This window comes from Ambystoma mexicanum, chromosome 4q (assembly GCF_040938575.1).
Source record: "Ambystoma mexicanum isolate Mex_15411 chromosome 4q, UKY_AmexF1_1, whole genome shotgun sequence".
Lineage (NCBI taxonomy): Eukaryota > Metazoa > Chordata > Amphibia > Caudata > Ambystomatidae > Ambystoma > Ambystoma mexicanum.
In genome coordinates, this window is record NC_090928.1 from 271,072,503 (window position 1) to 271,089,465 (window position 16,963).

At 44.4% G+C, this 16,963-nt stretch overlaps 1 protein-coding gene across 2 annotated transcripts in view; it reads right to left on the reverse strand.

Moving 5' to 3' along the window:
* The window catches only part of TUBE1 (tubulin epsilon 1), a 317,390-nt gene that overhangs the window by 85,963 nt on the left and 214,464 nt on the right, over positions 1 to 16,963 (reverse strand). For both annotated transcript variants that reach the window (XM_069607852.1, XM_069607853.1), the window contains one exon: positions 8,826 to 8,998. In XM_069607852.1, the coding sequence (XP_069463953.1) occupies positions 8,826 to 8,998 (173 nt within the window). The remainder of the gene's footprint in view (positions 1 to 8,825; positions 8,999 to 16,963) is intronic.

Here is a 16,963-nt window from a genome sequence, read left to right on the forward strand (position 1 = left end):
AGACAACGGTGCCATATGCCAGATTATTGTCCATATAATATAATATACCAAGAAACAACCATTAGCATTGAACCCAATACTCACCCATCTTAATTGCGAGACTATGAGAACTGCCTGGAAGCAGTGTCAAACAACACCCAATATATTGACAATAACTCCCCATAATTATGAGCACCACCAAACAAACATATAGGACCCCGGGCTACAACCAGTTGAAACAGCTATACACATCACCCCCATTAACGTCACTGCGGCATGAAACACAAAACTACATCACCCGACCATAGATATCCACATGCCATGGCAGACAGGGAAAAATAGCAGAAGGAATCCAGCTGAACATCAGGCAAAGTGTGAATAAAATCCACACCTACCCAGTATGTATAACCTATAACCTGCAGCCTCTGCAATGCTTAAGCAAGAGGTACATGAATTATCAATGGATGCCTAAATAAAGCCATCCCTAGAGATGTACATTCACAAAAGAAGCACGTCAGTTTCTAAATTTCTAAATGTACCGGAGGACCACATGTTAACAGAACCAATAATATAAAGAAATTCCATCAGTACTATCAAGTTTCTTATGTATCAACATGACATCCATGCAATGAATTGATTCAACTTTGCTAGATAAATATGTTAACCCCAGAATTCATCCTATTGCAAAGCTATATTAAGCAACCAAACATTATATGTACCAACATTGACCATTAAATCCACCAGCCCCGGCAAAGCAACAGGACAGATAATATTCATGCCCTATTGTATAGAAGCTTTGAAAATATAATGGCAACACATATACCCCCCACTACTAACCCAAGCTAATATCGGAGAAGTGAAAGACTCTCTTAAAATATTTTAGCGGCAGCGACAAACAAGGCCAGAGAGTATCTAGTAGTAAAGAAGTATCCAATGAACTCTCTATGGAAGGATTGCTGAAAGCAGCCACTTTGAAAATGCCGCTTGATGATCCCCTTCACAAAACTCTATCCCTCCAGTCATTCTAACAGCTGGTGTCTCGTTCCGTGGTGCTGTGCCAGCCCAAACATGTCTCAATGTTGTGACCAGCTCACAGGGGACCCGCTCACGTCAGCCCCTAGTATAGTCTTGGAGCAATGACTCTCTGTTGCCAAAATCAAGGTGGACATAGGGGGATGGCTGAGACCTGTAACCGCCCCTATTATACAAGATACACCATAATTGTGTTCCAGAAGCAGCTGCTAGTGTGCCAGCCCGTGTGGGTTGTATGGCGTATCCAGACCATGTTACTTCGGTATTCCTGGCAAACTGGATCGACAAGTGAAGGGCAAACCAAGGGATACAGCATAGTGAACGCTTTGGGTCAGTAAGGCATCCTGGAGTGTAATGGTGTCATGTACTAAACTGCACTTCAATGTACAACTAAATATTGATCCTCTTGAAGAGTACGTTAAATCATTTAGGTTGACTCCCAATGTGTCATGCCAGTGTTGGTACGTGTCCACTGCTCATGCAAGCTGATTCAACATTCCTAAATACATCTGTACTTTAAACACACCGTGCATTATAAGATCCATTTTTATGGGCCCACCACAGAACCTATTCACTGCCAACACCAATGTCTGCACCTTTGTGGATTACGTATCTGTAAGTACTCACATTCATTCATCCGGACTTTAGATATTACACATCATGTTCGCCGTAACAAATCGGGTTCAGGTTTGTTCCTCAAGTGTTAGCCTGAAGCAAATGAAATGTCTTGGGCAGTTACCATATTTGAAACATGCATTATATCCCAAATTGTATTTAGCCCCTCTGCGCAGGCGGATGTGTACATATTCTGGTCACAATGCCAATATCCCAATCAAAAGGCAAAAAGCACAAAGCACGCAAGAAACTGCAATTCAACAACTTAAAGCAAAGAAGCAAAGTGATAATTGCCTAACGTAATTCAGCACGCGTTCCGACTCGCTGCTCCTGCATACATGCAGTGCCCATAACGTGCATCGCGTTGTCTGGAGCAGCGTGCTTGTCCTAGATTACGGAGCACAGATTACGGAGCACAGCGTGTTTTGAGCACATGTTGGATTGCCTCATATCCGGAGTCCGGTCCCAGTCACCCACGCGTCTGGGTAGCTCAGGAGTGGGACAGACTGGGGGCGAACCGCCCTGCACTGGAGGAGGGGGATGGCAGGCTGTGCCTCTGTGTACTATCATGCGGGCGAGGAGGCAGGCAGACATTCGGGACAGCAAAGTCCATCATCACAAACTCAGAGCACAACGGCCCAGTCTCACCTGGAGAGTACCAGAGTACCAGGAGAAATATAACAGTTCATTTCATCTCCTTCCTTCAAAACGCCATAATGATTCACAGCTGCAGACTACGCGTACGCAACCCTTGTTCCACTTCCTGTCTCCGGATCAGATCCAGGTCAGCTGTGTGATCACATGACATACAGCAGGCTCAGGTTCTTTTCTTTAAACAGCTACGACAATACGCCGAAGCCCAAAACATGACGGTGAGATTGTATTCATTTAAAAATGGAGCGTTTAACTGAAATTCCACTCTGCGCCATCTTCAATACCTTCAATTTCAATGTTAATTACGATTTGATGAATAAAATAAAATAAAATGTACAAAAAGAAGGGGGGATCAAAGTACAAGCATACCTATAGGTGCAGCTGTGGTAGCAATTCGCAGTACATGACATCCAAAAGGTACATTAGTTATTCATCAACTCTGACTGATTTTCCAGAGCCTTCACCCATTTAAGAGCCTCATGAGGATCCGTGGTAATTTTCTCTCCTTCTGGAAACACCAAAGTGAGTCAGTTGGCCCTATTAAGAAAGGCTTTCACCCCCAAAGATCTTGCCAGTTCTTTAGGTTCTTTAAATGATTTTCTAATCTCCACCACTTCCTTGAGGTAATCCAGGTAAATAAAAATCCTTTGTTTTTTATAGTATATCACTTCCATACTTCTTGCAGCCCTTAGGATATCTTCCTTGACCCGGGTGCACGTAAAGGAGATCAGGATCTGTCTAGCTTTACCTTTAAGGCACATCCTCCTGCTAATTCTGAAAATATTGTCAATGTCCATTGATGTTATCTGTTCATATTTGAGTGAGTTTTTTAGGACATCCAACATTTTAAGGGCCAAATCTTCATTTTCTTCTTCTTCCAAACCAACAATCCGTATATTTCTACACCTAATTTTCAAATACAGCTCCAATGTTTTAGCTTTCCCTTTACTGAAATCATTTTTCAGATTCTTGTAGGCTCTGAAGTGCCCCGAAATTTCTGAAGACATGGAGGCACTTCCACTTTCCAAAACTGAAACTCGGCTAACAATTTGAGCCACCTTCAATGTCAAGTCTTCCATTGAGGATTTGACATAAACCACAACTTGAGCCACTTTTCCCAAGTCTTGTGCCACCTTTAGAAGTAGAGAATAGATATCCTGTGGACTTGGTATCTCTGCCATGTCATTAGCTGATTTGATTTTTTTTGGCACAGGATTTTCTTCAGTTTAAATTTTCTTTTTGGAGTTCATAATCTTCAGTTATCCACATATAGGAGAGGGCCAGGAGCTGCTGGTTTATGCTGCTGCCTCTGCTGCCTGCATTCCGGAATCGTCTTCACACATCTTTCAATCCTAGAGCATCAGTGAACGAAGTAAGTTTAGTGCATGTGGAGGGATTCCTGGTGCGGATATGTGTTCAGTCGAGTTCAATGTTCATAACCTCGTTGAAGTCTCCTCCTATTATCATTAGATCTGAGGAGTCTCCTGTGATTATGGGTGTGATGTCATTGATTAAGGAAGGCAGTAAGGCCGGCTGAGACAGCTAACATGGACGTGGCACGTTCACAGAGTGTTCCAGTTATGTGTATGAATCTGCCCCCTGTATCTTGCGTAATGGATACAAGGGTAAAGGGCAGCCTCTTGTGTATTAAGATGAGTACCCCGCGGGACCCCATGGTGAAGCCAGAGTGTAGTGTTATGCGCTAATTAATGCGCTTGAATAAGGTGCAGTTTGTCCCTGCTAAGTGCGTTTCGGTCAGGAACACGGCATCCGGTGTGTGCCGATTTAATTGTTGCAGTGCTAAGCGCCTTTTTAGGCCACTGCCGAGCCCATTCACGTTCCATGCCATGATCCTGATGGATCTGGTATTGTTTCTGCTAGAAGCCCCTGTCATTCGAAGTGAGGAATGGGTGTGTCATAGAGTATCGACTGCATGGTGTCGTGGTGTATTGTGTCCATGTGATGGGAGTCATACTATATTCATTTGTTGTGAAATTTGCTGGGGCATTTTGTTCGCTTTTCGTCGTGTTTTTTACTAGTTACCAGTGAGGTTTGTTCAACAGGACTGTTGGACCCAGCATTAACCCAAACATACAAACTCCTGTCCCCCAACCCCATACTCCACCCAATTTGAAGTATCTATCGCCCGAACGGTAAAGGACTACTATCAAGAACAGACAGTTGTCAACCAAAACATTAACTGTTACTGATTACCCCAGATGTCTTTGCTTACTCTCTTCACAAAGAAGCTTCCAGGGGGTGGCCGCCATAGGCCGCCAGCTGCTTGTGGTACAGGAGGTTGCCATTGCGCTTTGTGAAATAGGTGTTGGAGTCATACCAAGACTCTCTTTAGGAAGCATCTGTGGGGTAGCTGCGGGAACTTCCTCCGGTCGCAGTTGTGGTCATGCGTGTGGCGATCTGTCCGGACGTGGTCTGTTTCGCCCACTGTCTCTTCTGCTTGCTGGCATCCAGTCTCCTTCCAGGTGGCTCTCTGCCCAGTTCCACGCCTGCTTGGGATCTGTAAAATGCACGGTCGTCCCATTGTGACAGATTATCAGCTGCGCTGGGAATAACAGTCCATATTTGACGTTTAGCGTCTGTAATTGTCTTTTGAGCAGGTCGAAGGACTGTCTTGCTTTTTGAAGCTCCCTGGTAAAGTCCGGAAAGAAGGCGATTTTAGAGCCATTATAGGTTATATAGCCTTTGGTCCTGGCCAGCTGGAGCACAGTGTCGCGGTCCCTGTAATTCAGGATTTGAGCAATTACTGTGCCTGGTGGTGCACCGGGAGTTGGTCTGCCAGTCGGTACACTGTGGGCTCTTTCGATGGAGAAGAATTTCGAGAAGGCCTTTGGTGCGAATAGGTCAGATAGCCACTGCTCGAGGAAAAGTTCCATGGATGGGCCATCAGTTTTCTCAGGCAAGCCAAGAATGCATATATTGTTACGCCTTGAGTATCCCCCTCCCTCTTCCACCCGTTCCTACAGCATCTTCATGCGGCCCAGCATACCGTTCACCTGTTGACCTTTTGCTCGTAGACCATCTTCTGTCTCAGATATACGGGTCTCGGCTTCTCCCGTGCGTGAGGTAAGTTTCTGTAGGTCATGTCGTAACAGGGATACTTCCGTGCTGATATTGTTCATTTTCTTCTGCATAGATGACTGGGAGCTGGCAATGGCGTTCATTATATCTTTAAGGGGGAGGTTACCTTCATTTTACGGTGTATCAGTGGACTTGTCTTGTTCCGGCGGATTGGTTGAAGTGGGTGTCGTGTATTGTTCCATTTTGCTTTGTGTAGTGGTCTTCTTGCTCTTCTCGTTGCCCATGCCAGGATCTCCAGTGAGTGCCACATAGTAAGTAAGCTCCCTTTTTGCAGTCAGCATGTTTATATGCCAGACAGGGTCGAGACCGTAGGCCACAGCGGGGGTACCGCAGTAACACACTTGGCTTGGATATGACAGTGGCGCACTAGTATATTTGTATATTTGCTGGCTCTGTGGTTGTCTGTGACCGTTGTAGTGGAGTCAATACCACAGATCCCTGCGGTACTGCTTGCTATCTAGGCCCCTTACAGTTGTTGTGAACAGGTTGGGCTGTGGTTCTTGAGAACGCTCACATTTATGTTGTTTGTTTTCCCTCTTCTGCATCCCCATGGCCAGCTATGGGGACAGTGCATGCAGGAAGTGTGACCACTTGGTGCCTAGGTTGTCTGCCAACGTTAGGTTCTGCTGTGTCGCGGCCCGCCGAGCACAATTACAGTATGCGGTGCGTGGGTATGCCTTTCCTGCCCCTTATGCAGCTGGTGAGCGGTGTCTCTTATGTCCTGTGGGCTCTCCCGTGTCCGGTTATTGTGGTGGCACTTTATGTGCTTAGGTGTCCACATATGGCAAAGCAGTATGTGTTGTGCGGGCCCTATTGGGTGTCTTGCAGTTTGGTTCTGGTGTGTATCTCAAAGGGATGTGATTCACACCCACACCGCTGCTGATTTGACGGGTGATTACCTTATCGCCAGTATAGACAGTACAGCTGCTGCTGTATTACGTTTGGATTTCGCCTCTGCCGAGTGCAGCCGTTATTTGTGCCCCCCCTCCTTCTGAGGAACCTGGGTGTCACAGCTGCAGCAGCTCCTGTAAGCTCCTGCCCCTCTGTCTCGATCTTCTTCCCCGGATGGCAATGGGGAAGAGAGCCGCCGGGACCTCCAGTGAGTCTCTGCTGTCCGCGCAAGTCCACCAGTCCACACCATGCCACGGGCAGCAGTGTTGGTGCGTTCCACAGAGGGGAGTGTGTCAGGTGCCGGGGGCATGCGTGGGTTCCTTATTCACCCGGGCATTCAGGTGCAGGCTTGAACCACCTGTTGTTGTCGGCTACGAACAGAACGCTGCGTGACTCGCGGTCGGCAGGCTTCCTCGAGGATTTCCTCCACTGGGGTCTGCTCTGCCAGCTTCGTCACCACGTCTCGGCACATGGGGTGTATGCGATCAACGGCATTCAGGAGGCTCGCACTGCTCACACCCGAATCCCCCAGCAGTGCATGCATCACAGTGCGCCTGCAGCGAGTCTCCACAGCAGCGCTGCCTCAGTGGGGGAGGTTAATGGGTGAGTGTCTCAGCATAGTCTTGGCCCTCACATGCCGTTCCGCCTCGCCTCTTGGTCACGGCTGCCATTTTGGGTAGTCCTCGTTGTCTACAGTTGTGGTGCTTCCACTGCTTGGATCTTCGGAACTGCAGTCCGGTTCAGCACCACGTTGCAGCGAACTGTTCTGTCCAGATTCTGCTGCGCACAAATATTGTTTTAAAAAAGACTAGTCAATTGTTTTGCAGTATTTAAACAGGATATTGCTGGCAGCCTCAGGAGCACCGATAGATCACGTCTGCATCGCATGCTTGTTGGCTACGCCCCCTGAAAAATCCTTTGTTAAGAGAGAGTTAATGTGATCAGATTTAATGCAACAAAACCCTTGAAATTCAGCACTCACATTTGAAGCAAGTCCACCATAACTTTGCGCCCCCTGTTTTGCAACGTATGACCACAATGATAGCATCACAGAATTTCAAGGGTTTTGTTATACTATAGTTTCTTTGGGGCCCACTAGCCATGGCCTTTGGCCTTGGCCACGGCACATGTTGCAGCAATAAGTGTCCTTTGGCGCTCACTTGCCACGTCCTTCGGACTTTGCTACTGCATATGTTGCACCAATACATTTCTTTGGGGCCCACTAGCAATGGCCTTTGGCCAGACCACTGTACATGTTGGACCAATAAGTTCATTTGGGGCCCACTAGCCCTGGTCTTCAGCCATTGGCAGTGGCCAGGCGCCACCAGCCATGGCCAGTGGCACAAAGACTGATTACCCCCTGCCTAGTAGATGTGATCACTGTAGGTGTCAAATTTACTATTTTATTTACTCTACCCCGATTCTCGCAGGATTTCCCCCGATAATGGCAACAAACTACACATAAAGCTGCAATGAACTACCCACGCTCATGGTATTCCCTCGATAATCCAAAAACGTTTGACAATCAAAAACCCTTCTTAGTCCTCTCAGGAAATCAAGTGCCCCCTCCTCCTTCAATGGTCATCTGCCCCTCAGCCCCTCAGCTGCTTTTGGCCTCCCTGTCCCTCTACCATTAGCCCCTCTTCCACTACGTCACTCTTTTTGTTCGTGTGATGCATTTTCTTTTCTGATCCCGTCTTCTGTTATAGCTGAATGAATCTTGCGAGATTCCCCGGTATTCCATGATAATCTGAAAAAGTTTGAACTCTTATTTAACATGGTATCCGCTTTCCCCTTCCTCACCTCTAGCCTGATGCAATTTCATCCTTTTCCCTCCTCCAAATAGCTTTTCGAGCATGTTTCATTTTCGCATTACCCTGGTATTACCCTGGTAATTACTCGCATCCGGCCCAAAAAATAAAAAAAATAAGACGAAGTACCATGGGAGATATAGCTATATTTTTGGGAGCAGGGGGCGCTCTCTTCCACCTCAAATATTTTTACAAATCTCCTGGATGGAATGACCTAAAATCTGTCCCAGAAAATGTTCAATGCTTCGTGTCGAAGTTGTTTCTTATTTGGTCCAAATCTGCCTAGCAGGTTTTGCACTTCGTTTTGACCAAATTTTTACTTTTTCTCTATGGCAAAATGAATGGAAGTAGGCCGAAACAGCATTTTTTTGCTTTCTTAATAACACTTTCCTTGTTTAATGAATCTCTTCAGTCTGCAGGGGCCCGTGACAAAAATATCAGCCATATGCGTCCTGCAAGTCAAAAGTTATTAGCAATATAATTTTGGTATTTCCTATGGCTCACCTTAACTGTAATGCAGCGATATAGGCAGAAATGAGCAACTTAGTCCACTGCAGCACAGTGGCTTTCAGGGCTGCCATTTACAATTACTAATGAGAATATGATATTAATAAAATGCATGGTTGATTAACTAGGCATGGCAGTCTACAAACAATGTACATTACAGAAAACAAGTTCAATACCAATACAAAGGGTTCTAGATAAATTGCTCAAACAAGAATCCACATACCCCAGTCCATTTACCTGGTGAGGTTCAGCAACAAGTTGGCTACAATGTTGTTCATAGCATCAAATGGTTTCTCTGTCTCTTTAACACCCCCTTTACTGGAAGTGACAGGGCTGTTTTGCTTCACGGTAGAGCCAAGCTTTCCAGATCTAGACATCTGATCAATTTTGTTAACAATATCATTCAAAGACTGTGAAACAAAAAGCAAAAGAAGTCATACTAACGGAGAAATGTATTGGCAAATTATTGTCCAAAACATACCAAGCATGTTATGCATCACTCAAAGTGCACTGCAAAACCCACTCACCATAGTAACTGCTGTCCTCTCATTCCACAGTACAGGACCTTTTAAGCATAGGTGAAGAATGTTGCAGGCAAAGCAGCATTTACAATTGAATAACATTGTGAAGGCACACATGCAAAAACGCCCCTTAGTGGAAACTTCCTTGCCTATACTCCAGGCTAAAACCTCCATTCCAGCCCAGTGGGAAGGGAAACATAGCTATACAAGGCAGGACTCACAGTCGGGCATTGTGGGTGTTTGGAGGAGGAGTTGCTGGTGAGAGTTTGCAGATAGCTGGAGAGAGGAAGTGACATGGGGAAAAAAGAGGAGAATGGAGACCAGTAGGAGGAGGTTGAGACAACGTTGTATGAAATAAGGAGGAGGTTATTGAACATCAGAAGGAGGTGGTATACGAAGAGTAGGAGGACAGCACAAGAAGGTTTAAGAAGAGTAGTTCAGCTTAAGGCAGTGGGAAAATCCTGATGATTCGGGGTTGGTACAAAGGCTGGAGAAGGAATTACAGTGTAACGTCACAGAGGTGAGACAGTCAGTCTTGAAAATCAAAAAGTCATGCATAGATAACAAGGAAAGGTGAGGTAGTCCAGACTCCTCTGCGCTACCTAATGCTCCTTAGGAAACTCCTCCAGTTTCCAAGAAATCTAAAGGCAACACTGCATAGCCTATAGGACTACTAACCAGCAGATGAGCTACAATGCTGAGAGAGAAGAGGGGTACAGAAAACTCTTAAGCCAAAAACTGAAGGAGAGCGCTTGTGAGAAAGAAGGGTGCAGGAAACCCTTTAAGGCTGACACAGAGAGAAATGTAGAGAGAGAGCGAGAAAAAAGCGGACACACACATGCAAAGGATGAACAAGCATAAACCCTAAAGTATGAGACGTGGAATAAGAAGGATGCAGAAAAGCCTTACAGAGAAAGGGAGGGAAAGAGAGAGAAAGAGACAGGCACACATGAAGGGGCCAGGCAATCCTTAAGCCCGACTTAAGTTGGCCAGGCCTTATAAGAAGTAGCAGACTGGTAGCAGACTGGAAGGCAGAGACTCCTCCTTAACCCGAATAGTGGGACACTTTAAAGAGCATAGGTTCCCACGGTTCTTGAGTTGCCAATTCATACTCCTTCCCCCATTTTATTTTTGACCATCAAATATTGATTCACCTTAATAAAGGTTTAGTGCCTGAACATTTAATCTTGCCCTGATTTCTGATCCATGTAACCACTGTGGCAATGAGAAGTTGCCTGAGCCTTTGCACAACAAGGTCAGCATAGAGATAAGCAAAGGAAAACTATGGCAGTCTTGGCATGCCCTGAAGGGTAAATAATTGACAATTGATGTACGGCTAGAAACCTTAATAAACAAACTATTCAGCATAAATCAGCAATGCCACTGTGGCACAGTTAGTTATGGAAACTCAGCTCATTGTAGCAGTGACTCAATCAGGTTGAGGGTCTGCAAGTTGGGTCAGGTTGTGCATGCAAATCAGGGCATGTCAGCTAGGATAGTGCTAGCCCTGCAAGTAGCAGAAGAGCAGTAAATCTTCCAGGCTGTACAATTATCAAACTGTCATCACAAAATGTTGTTCATGGATGTGCATTCAGTATCTTGGACAATTTATGGTCAAAGGCTTTAATCTGTCCTGTTCTAGAAAGGGCTGGTCCTGCCATAGATTTTCTTATTCACTAGTGAAAAACTGTTTCATGAGTAATTCTACATTGGGTAGGACGTTCATTCATCCGCAGTTTTTTAAATGCGTTTTTGCTGGAAAGGTTTGTCCAAAAAAACTTAGTGAAAAATATGGGGGTGGGCGGTGTGGAGGTGGGGGCATATAAAGAGTAGGGAGTGGGGCATAGCGAATAAATAATAGGGGAGGAGGATACTTGGGAGAGATCCCCCCAAATATATATTTTTAAAACATTCTATGTGTTTTTTTCTGCCAAACACTTTCAGCAGAAAATGTGTCGAAATAAAAACTGGGGATGAATGAACAAAGAACCCTTTATTGGTGTTGCAAAGCTAATTCTTTCAAGCACACAAGTTACAAAATCTCTGGTTTGAATGCACTTCTAAAGTGAACAAGCAGAATTCCTTTGAAGCTTTTACTGACTTATCATGGGTATCTGATAGATACTTAAGGTTCATGGCTGAGGTTGGCTCTCCAATATCATTTCAACAGTCTTCCAAGTATAAGAATGGGTGAGGGCGGAACTGCATGACATCTGCTACTATTTGGTGATTCCCATGGATCTATTCTTACACCAACGTTGCTCAACCTGAAAATGGAGATGCTTTGGTATTTGATGGCAAGCAAATGCATATCTATATATCAGAATGGAGATGAAATAGCTCTATGTGTGTTGTCTCTTAGAGACAGCCAGCATTTGAGGCACAGGACTGTCTGAAACTCAATCCTAAAGTGTTCCTATTAATATCCGAAACCTCACGTAGTTTTCCTAATCAATCTTGGCTCAAGTGACCTGACCAACAATAGAAGGCCTGTGCATTTGCTGTGCAGGCGAGATTGTTAGCGTTTATTCGTGGCTCAGGTTTGGCACAAAGTGCATATTCAACCACTGATAAGTCAATATCTAGCTTCTGTTATTGAGGAAATGCAGCGTAATACTCTCCAGCGTACTTGCGCACAGTGGTTGGTTCTCTGGTACAATCTCATCAGGACGCAGGCAAAACTGGACCAGACTCAGATTTCAACCTACCTACCTCAGTCCTCGTTTCTCCCTTTCAAGGCACTGCTACATAGTGCAGTCTGTATCATACGTGTAGCTGGATGGTGTGATGACATGAATATAGTTCTGTGAAGCGTACACTGACTGCTTATGTCTTTACATCAAAACTGAAATCAATGAGTATAAAACTTGGATTAGAAAAACCGGAGTGCATGACAAAGAAAATGGTGTTTGTTTTCTGTATGGTTGACTACTGGTAAATCTAAAGGCCAAAAAAGAGTCATTGCTTTTAAGAAACGAAACGTGCATACAGTCCTTCCTAGGATTCGCATCCCAAGTCTGCAACTATTTTCGGTATTGTTTTTGATTGAGACGTGCACAAAAAGAAAATCTGTGTCTATTAACATTCCCTAAGGGCTCTTTCTATACAGTCAATTTACTTTTCATCTGGTTATCCATAAGCACCGCACATGGCATACAAAGGGAAACCTAGACTCGAAAACATCAAATTAATTATGTTTCTTTTTCCAATATGCAAAACAAGAAAACGTGTTTTACAAGCACCTTCAAATCTTAGACCTTCACACTCATCCATCCTTAGTACAAACATCCATACCAAAATAAATAGAGCAGTCCTACTTTGTCTAAATAGTCCATAAATGATTCACACTTTTCTAGCATTACTGTGGAAGGATCGATGTAGGACAATTTTTGTTATTATTCTGATGTCTCTTTAACCAGAAGTCTTTGGTGCCCAACCAGTTTTGAACATTGGGCCAGAAGGTAATTTCCAAGGTCTCAGTCATTATCAGAGGTGGACAAATGTACAGCACATAATGACCGATTTCTCAGTGTAATGTGAGCATGTATACTCCTAGCTACGATTTCCTTCCTTTATTCAAAAGCTTTACATGGAATAACGGTACATGGGGTAAATTAGTATGGCCATTCCCCGTGGTATATTATCAGATGGCTAAAATTCTCTTCAGTGTTAAAGTATTGTCATATGGGTTTGACACATATCCCATCTTTAGCAGGTGAAACTAACTGGACATAGTAAGATTATATTCGAATTGGAAGCTTGTTAACACTGATAAAAGGAACAGTGTTGGGAATTGACTCTGTTGTGCTCAAGAAGACGTTTCTGAGGCCACAGCTATCATGGGAGGAGGTTATTTTGACTGTTAAGATTTTTGCTGATTTTCGGCCAACTACTTCTATGAAACACCCTTTATTTTTGCTTTGATTTGACTCCTTACCTAACTTATTGAATTGATGCAACGCCTTTTGCTTTACTTCCCTCATCTATTAGATCATTCGGTATTACCCAAATTGACCTTTTACAATTGCCCCTTTGTCCTAATTGACCTAATAATAGTGGTCCTAATTGACCTTCTGCACAATTGACCTTTACCTTTATTTTACTTTTATATATATGTGTGGGGTGGGTTTGGGGTAATAAATAATATAATGGGATTGGGTAGGAGGTTGCGGGGGATTTTGGATTGAGTGTGGGGTTGCGGGCGGTTTCCCCCGCATATATGTTCTAATTGACCTTCATTTCAAGATCAATTGTAAAAAGGTCAATTCTCCCGCGATCAATTGTGAAAAGGTCAATTAGTATACATCCGTTCATTCAGATGGGGAAACAGATAAATCTATAAGACTATCACTACTGAATACTCATGTATTGTTTCAACTGCACACACCATGCTAAAGGGAAATGAGGTTAGGATACTTTGTATGCTTACACATTTTTTTGGCAGTGGCTATCCATGATTGGATAGTCACTTTGAATGGTGCAGAACCTAACCAGTGGTGGGCATAGGTGAGCTGTCAGCCCAAATCTTATATAAATGGAGCACTCTTGCAGCCATTTGACAATCATTGTTGGAATGAAGACCCCTACGAAGAAGTGCAGCCAGCTGATGACCCCAAGGTGAATTCTGCAGCTGACCAGCACAAACTCCAGTGAAATCCCATTGAAGGACTACTCCTGTGTCCTGATATCAAGAAGGCTGTTGTCAGTGCTTATACCCCTGGACTGGCAGGAACAAACAGTCTCAAGCTTTGATCAGGGTTATATGCCTTCTGACCCTTCGGAAGTGTTCATGGACCAACTCGTGGACTGATAAACTCTCTGCTGAGCTATCTTGCCGCCATTGCCATTTGGAGTGCATCCTTGGAACTTCAAGGATCTTCAGCTTGTACTATAAAATGCCTGCCCCTGCATTTTCAGCATTCTTGGGTAAATGCAAGCCGTGCCGGGCCTGCTCCTTTGTTCGCACATTGAAGATCGCCTGTCGCCATCTGACCATGGTGACTCCCATTTAAATCAGTCTTCGTTCTTTTCTTTATATCAGTGTTCAGCTGGAAGGTGCCCGGGACCAAGGTTCGAACTTGCGACTGACTGCAACTAAATACTGATGCCAAAAAGGCACCAGCGACTCCTGGGCACCCCTCGAAGGGACCAAGCACAGAAGACTGCCCCCGACAGAATCCGGAACCTCATCAGTGATCTATGGAGAAATATGAGTCAGGGGGGGATATGTTAACATACCAGATGCCCCACCTCTCTCCTCTCAATAGGGTTACATGGACAAAACGTTCTGTCCCCATCTCACTTGTTCCTGACATTGGGCGGTGGAGGCCTGGTCAAGGATTCCTTCCTAGGACTATCCACTAGTGTCTGGGATTGAGTGAGCTACTCACCTTACCTTGATTGGGTTTGTCTACATTTCAGTGTCTCCCTGTTCACCATAATAGGCTGGCCTCCCAAAATTCACCCCAGGGTTGATTTTAGAAATACATCTTAACACGAGCTGGTAATTCCTTCAAAAAAGAAACACACCATGTTAGGAACTACTTGGATCCGTTTCTGCCCTTAGCCTTGTTTTCACTCAGTTCCAGCTGCCAGGAGACTGGACTCCTGCTATGCTCTGTGAGGATTCAGCAATGAGAGATGGACACAAGATAGATATATTTTCAAGCAATGACATTTAGTAAAATAAACATAGGCTGGGAAACAGCCCTATTCTAAGAGGAAGTTCCTTACATAAAAATCAAAACTAAAAAGGAACAGTCAGCATCAGGAAGTCAGTAACTTTGAAGCCGTCCTTGTGTCCAAAACTTCCTATCCTGACCCTCACACTAATAAACAAACAACAAAAAGGTGCAAGGCAATGTATTTTTCTTGATGTTAACAAAAAGTGTTCAACACCAAAACATAGTAATGACTCCAACAAACATGTTCTCCAAGGTAGAAATGCTTTAGTTCCGAGGGTGGTCCCCCCTTCCCCTGGTTTCTTAAATAGGATAGCACATGTTCCACTTTATTTGACAGTCCCTTTGTTTCTTCACTGGACTCACAAAGTTCTTGTTCCAATCACATGTTTTGCAACAGTCTTTCTGTAGGATTTTCTTTAACTTTGCAGATTGCTTGGTGTGCCCTCCTGACCGGAATCTTCACTCAATCTCATCCACCTCGTATACTCACCTGCCAGGATTTCTTCTATAATGCCTTCAATTTCATTTACCTAGTATACTCGCCTGCCAGGTTTCCTTTTATAGTTCCTTTCAGATTCCCTGGTAAACTCTCCTGCCAGGAATATCTACATAGCTTCAACTGTCTGGTGCACTAGAACTTCTCTCTATTGATTCACAGTTCCTTGGTTATACAAAATGGCCTTTACAGTACCTGGAATGTTTGCCTATGGTAGCATTTGCTCAGACTTCTCCCCAACACTGGCATTTCATGCACCTGTATTGGATTGGGGTGTCTCTTGGTACGGTCTCTTGTCGGCATACCCACATTCTTCTTATTGGTTGGTGCATTAATACTTTGTCTTGACTGTATTCAAATATTCTTCTTATGCTTTTTTTCATTGTTAACAATCTCATATTTAACAAATGCGCCCGGGGTCCCTAGCGGCTTAGCAGTCTCTTCCAGCATCTCCGACTCTGCCTGCACATTCATGGAACAGCTGCTTCATTCACTTTCCACCCTGGAGTCAGCGGAGGACTATCCAGCGTTTCATGTGGCTCTGCGGTCACACGCTGGCTTTCTCTCTCAGTCTGGACTGATGAACGCTGCTTCCAAGAGCGGCCCGACAACCAGAAGCTTCCGTGCAGCTCCTCGTGTCTCCACTGCTTTTCCTGCTTGTTTGCGGCATCCCTCCTTCTGTCCCAGTAACTTCTTTGTGTGTCTCGCGTTTGTGAGCCTCTGCCTGGAGTTTTCCATCCTCTCCTGTACTGCTTGTCTTGTTATTGCGGTCACCATCTTTAAATGTCCCGTGCAAGGCAGGCTTTGGAAAATAACTAGCCTGCATGTTGTGTTTTGAGCAGCGGACACTATGCACAAACTCTTTCATCCTTCTACTCATCTAAGTACCTGATGGATTATGGGAGTTGGAGTCCATAAATGTCATTGGGCTTTTAACTCTCAAATGGTTTTTCTCAGGACTTTCACAATAAGACCTATTAGAAGCAGAAAGTGATATAAGCGAGTTGTGGGTGTTTGGGTTAAAGCTGGGGGCCGGACTAATATGTGGTAAAGAAAGGGTTTCTTGATTTCTTCTACAAGGGGGAACCGTTAGTTGACACTAAGCCATTAAGGTGCAGGGTGTCAGAGTCTAACTCAAGGAAAAGGGGGATTACTGTGTTTGATCCAGGGAAGTCATAACGTCTCCCCAGTGGTTGTCCTCCCATGTGAACCTCCCTCATGAAGCCGGCCCCAGGGTCATGATCAGGCAGCAGCTGGACACGAGGGAGGAGATTCCCAGCGGGGAATCTGTGATGACTCCACTGGATTCATCACAGTTCTTTCTGTGAACTGTTAAACCAAACCAACTGAATCGGAGAAAACCTCAGCAGGTTATTGTTTTCTACTGCATTTGTTATCCGATTTGTACTTGTTGCACATTTCTTATTTTTTCTTTATGTGTTTTACTGTGCTTATTCTGTTCAATGTCTGTATATATTTGGTATCATCAAGAACTTTCATACATTAAAAATGAAATAAGTACAATAATTCGATTCAGCTCTATGCATAAGGGATGTGTTGGCTACTTTTACTCTCCAAAAATAAAAATTGGGAGTTAAAACACTCCCAACAAAACATAGGAAACAGACACATAGAACCTTGTGCCCCTGCTATCACCCAGACAGCTCAATGAAT